Source organism: Phodopus roborovskii, unplaced genomic scaffold (genome assembly GCF_943737965.1).
Source record: "Phodopus roborovskii unplaced genomic scaffold, PHOROB, whole genome shotgun sequence".
In the NCBI taxonomy this organism is placed as follows: Eukaryota; Metazoa; Chordata; class Mammalia; order Rodentia; family Cricetidae; genus Phodopus; species Phodopus roborovskii.
Window position 1 is genome coordinate 30,231,221 of NW_026126470.1, and position 8,506 is coordinate 30,239,726.

The window sequence follows — 8,506 nt, forward strand, 5'->3', positions numbered from 1 at the left end:
GAGACACGGGGGGGGGTTGGGGGAGCTAGACGGGGTCACCCTGGATGAGATCAGAACCCCGAGGGCAGCCACGGGCTGCTCCGCGGTGAGGACGACCTCCAGGGCGCGCACCCCGCCGCCGCCGCCGCCCCGGAGGGCCCTGCCCCGGCCTGAGCTTCCCGCTCCGCCCGTGACCCCTGCGGGTTCCCTTTCGTCCCTTCTCTGGACACGCACCCTCCCCGTGGTCCGGAGCAGCCGGTCTTCCTGGAGCCTTTCTAGCCTCCCCTCCACCCTCCGCTTCCTCCGTCCCCCTCCCGCGGTCCCCAGACCCACCCACCCCACCCCCGACCCGGGGAAGGGGGAGAGCGCAGTTTCCCCGAGTCCCCTCCCCGCCCCGCCCCGCCCCTGCTTTTAAACCTGGCGCGGAGCGAGCGGGTAGGTGAGCGCGCCGGGCGAGCGGGACCAGGCGCCGTCGGCTCCGGGACCCGCGAGCCGCCAGCACCGCACCATGAGATCCCAGGCGGCTGCCGGAGCCCGGGAGGCGCGGAGACTCCTCTGCCACTGTCCCAGAGATGATCCCGGGAGGCCACGGCTGCCTCCAGGGCCCGAAAGGTGAGGGTGTCCCTGCAGTCCCGGTGGAGGTGCATCCAGACACACAGACACCGAGCGAGGTCCCTAGCCCGAGACCCACTGCTGCAGAACTCCTGTCTGAAGCGCAGGGACCCGGCGGACACCCGGCAAGGAAATGGGCCAGCGGCTTGTGCGTGCGTACTGAGCATCCCAAGCTGACCTACTGGGAAACACTGGACACTGGGGGAGAGAGGGGGCTGGACGGAACTTTTGAAAGGATCCCACACTCACTATCACTGAGGGACTTGTCTTCCCCACCCCCACACTGGGACTCCGTTTGCCCATCCGTGGGACTCAGCTGTCTTTAAAGCTGTGAAGTTTAAGGAAATCAAATCAGCTGGGGAGGGCGTAGCTTGCTGATGGAGAGACAGGTCGCCCTTCCGTGTGGCAGAACGCTGTAGCACCTACAGCCTTCCGTGGCAGAGGTGATGTAGTTGAAACCCACCTCTGTAAGGGAAAGTCTTAACCTATCACTGAGAGCTTCGCTGGGAGGAAAATGCTTTGGCTAACTCGTACCCCAGCAATGGTGTTGGATCTGGGGCTTGGAAGCACAGGAACGGGTAAGGACTGGCTGGCCCTTGGGTCTGCAGACAGACCTCAGGGGAACATGGTGTGCTCAGGGCCTCTTTGTCAAGCAGACAGGATACAGTAACATTTTAAGCGGCAGCAGAGACGCCCGAGGTTCAGTCTCCTCCCGCTTGTTTCCAGTTCCTCTCCGGCTCTGTGGAGACCTTGGGTGCCGCTTCCTGAAGATGCCCCGCTGACCAGAACTGGAAGCCCGGTAAGTAAACTGTGTAAACTGTGGGTGTTGTAGGTAACAACTGTCAAGCCAGAAAGTGTCTACAGTAATCAGGCAGAGCCTGAGTGAGCAGAGATGCTAATGGCTTCTCCTGGTTGCTTTTCCATCCTGGAAAAGAAACCTCTGCACACATAGCTGTTGCATGGTAATTATGCACGGTGTGTGTGTGTGTGTGTGTGTGTGTGTGTGTGTGTGTGTGTGTGTGTGTGTGTGTGTGTGCCGACTGCACCATGAGCAGGGCTGCCGGTGCCCCAGTGCAAAGAAAGGCTGACGGACGTGAGATCTACCTAGAGTGTCCAGTGGGCGCAGTTAAAAGCCCCCACCCAGAGCCTGGCCCTTGAGAAGCACTTTCGGCCCTGTCTGCAAGAGCTCCAGGAGGAACTGTCGTCTGTGCAAATACACTCAAGCGGAGAGCTTTGTAGGCAAAGATTAATTGCCACAACCGTTCCTTTATCTTTGCATTGCCACTTAATTGCTTTTAACTTATTAAGGTAAAGACTTGCTTACATTTGTAACAGTTTCAAATATAAATTAAGTTTCAAAACAAAGGCGCTAGCCTGACCCAGCGGGGAGGACACTATGAATTTTACTTACTTAGCATCTGTGGGATGCAGCTTAATGTACAGACAGACGTGTGTAAGAAAAGTTAGGCGTGGGAAAGAAGGGCCCTCCTTACTCTTACATTTAAGTTCTTTTTTTTTTTTTTTTTTTTTTTTGAATATGGCGTGCTTTAATTCAGTTGGCATTTGTTTGCTTAAGAATGAAGGAAATAAAGGGGGTAACACTCTGATAAGTGATGTTTTAGCCCTAATCGCCATTGCTCCAAATTTCTAAGGGATGGGAGAGAATTCTTTCTATTCTATTGGGTTCAGACCCAAGGTCTTAAAAATCAGATTTTAAAGGGGATGCTCACAAGTTACTAAATTGTCCTCTAAGTGAAACCTGACTGACTGTGGGACCACTCAATTGTGTGTGAGGCCAGAAGTACTGGGTGGCGGCCAGCCAGCCTCCCGCAGGTAGCTTTCCCTCTGTTCTGATGAGACAGCCCGTTGTGACGACTGTGTTAAGACACAGCCCTTTCTAGTTGACTGCACCTCACACAAAGCAGCTACATCCAGGATCTGGGTGGGTAGGGGAGCTTGGTGTTCTGTAGGGGTTGTAGAACTGGCTGCCTTCCCACACCCTTGTCAGGGCAGGGCTTGGGATCCACCCCTGGGCCTCATAATGTCACTAGGTCCCAGCTTTACCAGGGAGCCAAATTCCCTGGTAAGAGAAAACTTACTCTTTGTCCAGGTCACGGCCTGGTTCTCTGCAGGCCTCAGTGAATCAGGCTCCCCTGAGCGAGCTGGGTGAGTGAGCCTGTGCTCCGGCTGCCAGAGCTTCTGGCTAGTAACACCCTATCGTGGCAAAGCAGGACAGTTCCTCAGCCAAGTCTCTATGCCACTTTGTAGAGAATTATGAGAGGTGCTGAGGCTTGGTGACCTGTCCCAGGACTTCAGCAAGCAGACTGAAATTACAAAGATATAAAGTTGTCCAGGACCTTGTTCTTTGATGGGGAGGGGGGTCACCTGTACCCACTTGGTGCCCGTAGAGAGCTGTGTCCTCCTCAGGACTAGGAAAAACTTGATAGACCAATCTTAGAAAAAAAAAAATATATATATATATATATATATATATATATACATATATATATACACACACACATATATGCGTTGAGGATGGGACCTGGGGATTGGCGTATCTGATGACAAACATATGTCCTATCACTGTCCTGCTTGACACCCCCTAGCCTTGATATTACTTGGCCTCTGTGCATTTCCTTCCTGGCCCCTTGTCCACACTGCCGGGACTTAGACCTGTCCTACTTACCCAGGCTTCCCACCACAGAGGTCCGGCTGAAACTCTCTGCCCTGCCTGTTCACTGGAGCTTATAAGACGCACACGCCTTAAGCACAGTGCTTAGCTGGTTTGCTTTTCTAGTCCCATTTAATTGCTGAAGTGTGCGCACTTCAGTGTTTCTCTCCCTGAGAGCCGACCTTCCCTTAAGATCTTTTTGAAAGTCAGGTGTGGTGGCTCACGTTTGTCATCCAAGCACTTGGGAAGATCCCACAGGTTCAGTGGTGAGACCTTCCCTTAAAAAGTCAAAAGGGAAAAGAAAATGCAGCATGAAAAGTTAAGAGCACTTATGTTAGTGTGGTTGAGAGAGGTATGGCACATCCCCAGTCACTTGAAGGAAGCAGCCTCTCTCTGGTCAGAATAGCTCTGTGCTTTTCCGTCTACCACAGTGTGTACTGTTGCCCAAACAGGTCCTCTTCGGCCAGACACGATTGCTTGCAGCGTGGCGTGAATGCTTCGGTGTAGGGACTGTATAAAATTCCAAACAGTTTAGTCCAGAAGTTGTTTCCCATAGTTCTGAAGAGTCAGCGTCAGTGTGAAGGATTGTGTTCCAAGGAATCTCACTTAACTGCACTTGGCTCTTCACAGTGTCAGCATGGGGAGACACTGCCGAGGCTCTGTGATGTCTGCAGGGACATTCCTATAGGCCAGTTTGTTCAGATTGCTACCCATGCACTCACCACATGCACACACACACACACACACACACATGCACACTCACACCACACACATGCACACACACCACACTCACACACATGCACACTCACACACACCACACTCACACACACACCACATACACACTCACACACACCACATGCACACTCACACACACATGCACACACACCACACGCACACTCACACACACCACATGCACACACAAACACAAACACACACACCGCACACACACACATATGCACACACACCACATGCACACTCACACACACCACATGCACACACACACACACACACACACACCACATGCACACTCACGCGCCCAGGGCTCCTACAGAACAGAGCAGCAGGAGAGTAACCATATCAAAATATCAGTCCTCATTGGCAGCCTTCACCCTGTCACTAGTCTGGTTTTCACTAAACTATGTGGAATCCAAAAGAACTTGGGTTTTTCCTAATCTCCACCTCAGCCCATTTTAGCTCTATGACCCACTCTGTAAAGTTCTCAGAGAGCTGAGATGAAAACGTGACTTCTGTTGCTTAGCCTGTCGGACAACATGACTGTGCTTCAAGCCAAATCCACCCGGTTCGGTGCCCAGAGTCCAGGCAGAGTGGGATGCGTCTGTAGCACCTCCTCACCTGCCTCCCTGCTCAGCTCCCTGCTGCTCTGGTCCTCATGTCCTTTGTCCCGTGGTGCTCAGAGTTGCTTCCATCGTGGCTTGTTGGATGCTGCAGAGGCGCTTGCAATCACCCTTTCTGTCTGTCCCTGGTGCCTGCCAGCCCTTACTGCAGTCTGTGTGCGGCTCCCAGTGGCCACCACCAGCATTAAGATACCGTGGAGACTGGAGCCTTGAACCCTCATCTTAAAGGTTGATCTCCGAGGTCAACCCAACTCTATTCATTCATGCTCGGAAGTGTGCCTCTATTTCCTCTTCATTTCACCTGGGCCTCCCTTGTCTGTGTGCTGTTTCCCCGTCCTCCTTCAGAGGGACGGGGTAGGAGCTTCACTCCACCAGGAAAGTCCCAGGAATGCACAGTCACATGCCTGGGGAAAGATGCCCGGGTGTGCAAGTAACACGGTGGAAAGCGTGAGGTGCTAACACAAGAGGTTTGTATGTAGGGACACCCACGACAATATGGCTAACGTCCCATGCCTTTTGAGTGGTTTTTACGTCTATAGAAAATCCAGGACCTGGGAGGTGGAGATGGCTCAGTGGGTAAAGTGATTGCTGTGGGACCGGGGGGTGGGGGGGACCTGAATCCAATCCCAGGACCCATGTACAAGGCCTGGTGCACCAGGGACTGAGGCAGGGGAGCCCTGGAGCTTGCTGGTGAGCCAGTCTAGCTAACGAGACAGAGCCCTGACTCAAGCACTTTGTTGGAAGGACAGAAAACATTTGATATGGACCTCTGGCCTCCACACACACTCACGAGCGAGCATACTTGCACACACACATGCACACAAATACACCATACCACACACATGGATTTAAGGTGTGAGCTCTCATAGTGCCTGGACCTCTGTGGATAAACATCCCAGGAAGCAGAACACAGAAGTTTCAACTCTAAGATCCTAGTACTGTTAGTAGTCACTACACACTGCTTAAGTTGTATCTTTAAAACTTCAAGATCCTGTCTGTCCAGGTGGTGGAGGCGCACCTTTAATCCCAGCACTCGGGAGGCAGAAGCAGGCGGATCTCTATGAGTTTGAAGCCAGCCTGGCCTACAGAGGTAGTTACAGGACAGGCTCCAAAGCTACACAGAGAAATCCTATCTCAAAAAGCCAAAAACCAAAAGCAAAAAACAAACAAGAACAACCAAGATGATGCCGTCAGTGGCTCCTTGACTACATCTGCTTTCCAATTGTCTTTACAGTGTGAGCCTTGGGGGAACCAGCAAACTTTAGGATCAAAGGGAGCCTTCGGATTCCAGCACCCTGTCAGGTAATATACTAACTACTTCATGGTAAAAAAAAGCCTGTGATCTCTAGACGTTCATACACGTTAACACTTTCAGCAAAGTAGAGAATTAAATATATTGTCTAGAGTTATTTCGTTTCCTTACCAACGGGTTGCAAGGATATTTTGTTATATTTCTGGAATCTGCTCAAAATTTCATGCATTTAATGTTTCATTGCAAGCTGGAACGCCTTTAATGCCAGCCTGGTCTACAGAGGGAGTTGTAGGACAGCCAGGACTACGCAGAGAAACCCCAAAAACAGAACAAAAAAAGAAAGAAAACCAAAGCTGGGACTGGCCGTTTGACAAATCCTATTTGCCCTCCAAACTCACTGGTAAATTCTTCCACACAATCGCCTAACTTTAAACATGGGCCGGCCTAAACCTTGCTTATGTTTCTGTTTTGGATGTGTTGATGCATTTTGCATGTGCTCACTGCCACCATGGCTGGGCTGGACTGGGCTGTGGGGATCGACCTCAGCATCGCAGAGTGTTTGGCTGTACTTCCGCAATTCCGGCTCCCGCCCAGAAACACCAGGAGCATCTCTTTAGCTGTGTTAATCAAAAATGTCTCCCGATGTTGCCCAGGGTGCCTGGAGCTGGGGAAGCCCTGATCCAGTGCCATCTTAGGAAGCTGGGCGTTGCCACAGACAGCCTATAACCAGTGTATTCTCGCTGCCTGTCCTCGGGGACACCAGCTAAAATCAGCAGCAACCAATCGACACAATTGACAGACTCTGCTTCCTCAGAAGACCATGGAGCCAGATGGGAAGCAAATGAATTAATAAGAGAAAAATATTAAGAGATTATTACGGCTGCTTTTAAAAGTATTTTAAAAAAACTTTTCATAATAACTAGAATCTCCAGTTTTATAAAACTTGAAACTTGGGGCCTCCAATTTTTATGCATTTAACCTTTTCCCTTCCTCTCCCTCCCTTCCCCTCCCTCTCCCTTCCTCCACCCTTTGTCTTTCTCCTCCTCCCCCTTCCTCCCCTCCCTCTCTCCCTCTCCCTCCCGCCTCCTCCTTCTGGAGAGAAGGACACACCTCTACTCCTCCTCTTCATGTCTGGAACAGTCAGCTAGTCCTCCAGGAACATTTCCTATCCAGGAGGGCTCACCTGAGCAAAGCAGGCCTTCTAAGATTAGAGCCCACTTAATGCCGACACCTTTGCTGTGGGTCTAAGTCCACCAGTGTGGGTTTCTTAACTAGTTCCTCAGCAGGTGCCCAGTTCTGTGCTCTGGTAACTTAAAGAGGAATGAGACGGAAACGGGGGCATTAAGTGTGTCTGCCGGGAGCTTTTTTAGGTTGACTAATGGCTCGTTTGTTTCTTTCATATTAGACTTTACTTACCCCTTTCAAAGCGTCAAGAATACCTGCAGAGTTCTGGGGAAAAAGTGTTGGCCAACTTCCCAGTGCAAGCTACCATTCATTTCTACAACGATGAATCTGAGTCGGACGACGAGGAGGAGGAGGAGCAGGAGGACAGCACAAATAGAGCTGGCAAGCCTCTAGGGAGGACGGGACGGCCTCTGGGGTGACTGCAGGGATCAGTCTCTCTCCTGTGCTGGTCTCCCTGTCCTGGGGACAGACAGCCTTGCCAGGATTCAGCCTCCTGTCCAGTTTCCTCCGAGGCCGTGACTCCACCCAGCACCTACAAAAGCTAGGGACTCCGCTTTTAACTCTGTGTGTGTGTGTGTGTGTGTGTGTGTGTGTGTGTGTGAATGATTCATTTGATTGCTCAGTAGCTGTCTGAAAAAATATTCTCTTACTTGTGAAAAAAGTGAAACCCTGAATAATTTCCACTGGAATAAGAAGCCAGAAGACATAATCTTTTTAGGGGATGAAGAGGCGTTTCCGAGGCCTGGGTAAGGGCTGTGAGTATATATAGGCTGTAAAGGGACAAGTTTTCTGACTCGGTGCCTAGTATGATCTTGTTATTTGATGAAATACTATTTTTAATTGAAATGTCTTGTGTAAATTAGTTTGAATTTTGTGATTTTGATAACCCAAGGACTATGCCCCTCAGGGCTCTCCTGAATTATCTTACCTGACCCCGTCTTCCTGTATATATACCACTTTGCAGGAATTTTTACTTGGAATAAATATTTTTTTGAAAGATCGTTTGATAATCATCCATTTGCATAAAATGTTCTTGGAGTAAATTAGTTCCTGTTCTAAAGGTTTGAAAGGGTTTTTTCTTCTTATATGTATTTAACTCATATTACTTTCACAAATGCAAGAAAAGGTTAGAGCAGTGGCTCAGCGGGTAAAGGCGCTTGCTGTCAAGCCAGACAACCTGACTTTGAGCCCCCAGAACTCGAATGGTAGAGAGAACTCGGGGGCCAGAGAGACGGCTCAGTGGTTGTTTCTCATACTGGTTAATGAATAAAGCACTGTTGGCCAATAGGAAAGCAAGATAGGCGGGACTAGGAGACAAGGAGGAAAGAGGAAGTAGTAAGAAGGAGTCAGCATGTAGAGATTTGAGAGAACAGAGGTCAGGGCTCTCTCTCTGGTAAGATGAGACCACGTGGAAATACTTAGATTAATGGAAATGGGTTAATATTTAAGACA

At 50.4% G+C, this 8,506-nt stretch overlaps 1 protein-coding gene across 1 annotated transcript; it reads left to right on the plus strand.

The window, feature by feature from the left end:
- The first annotated feature begins 440 nt into the window (after positions 1-440).
- Ripply3 (ripply transcriptional repressor 3) lies at positions 441-8,026 on the plus strand. The gene is made up of 4 exons (XM_051191672.1): positions 441-591; positions 1,318-1,390; positions 5,852-5,919; positions 7,275-8,026. The coding sequence occupies exons 1-4, from the start codon at positions 488-490 to the stop codon at positions 7,471-7,473; spliced, it is 444 nt and encodes a 147-aa protein (XP_051047629.1). The 5' UTR covers positions 441-487; the 3' UTR covers positions 7,474-8,026.
- The last annotated feature ends 480 nt before the right edge of the window (positions 8,027-8,506 follow it).

Coding starts and splice junctions, on each gene's coding strand:
- Ripply3 (XM_051191672.1), top strand. CDS start 488: ATGAGATCCCAGGCGGCTGCCGGAGCCCGGGAGGCGCGGAGACTCCTC. Junction 592..1,317: donor CTGCCTCCAGGGCCCGAAAG/GTGAGGGTGTCC, acceptor GCTTGTTTCCAG/TTCCTCTCCGGCTCTGTGGA. Junction 5,920..7,274: donor GGATTCCAGCACCCTGTCAG/GTAATATACTAA, acceptor CTTTCATATTAG/ACTTTACTTACCCCTTTCAA.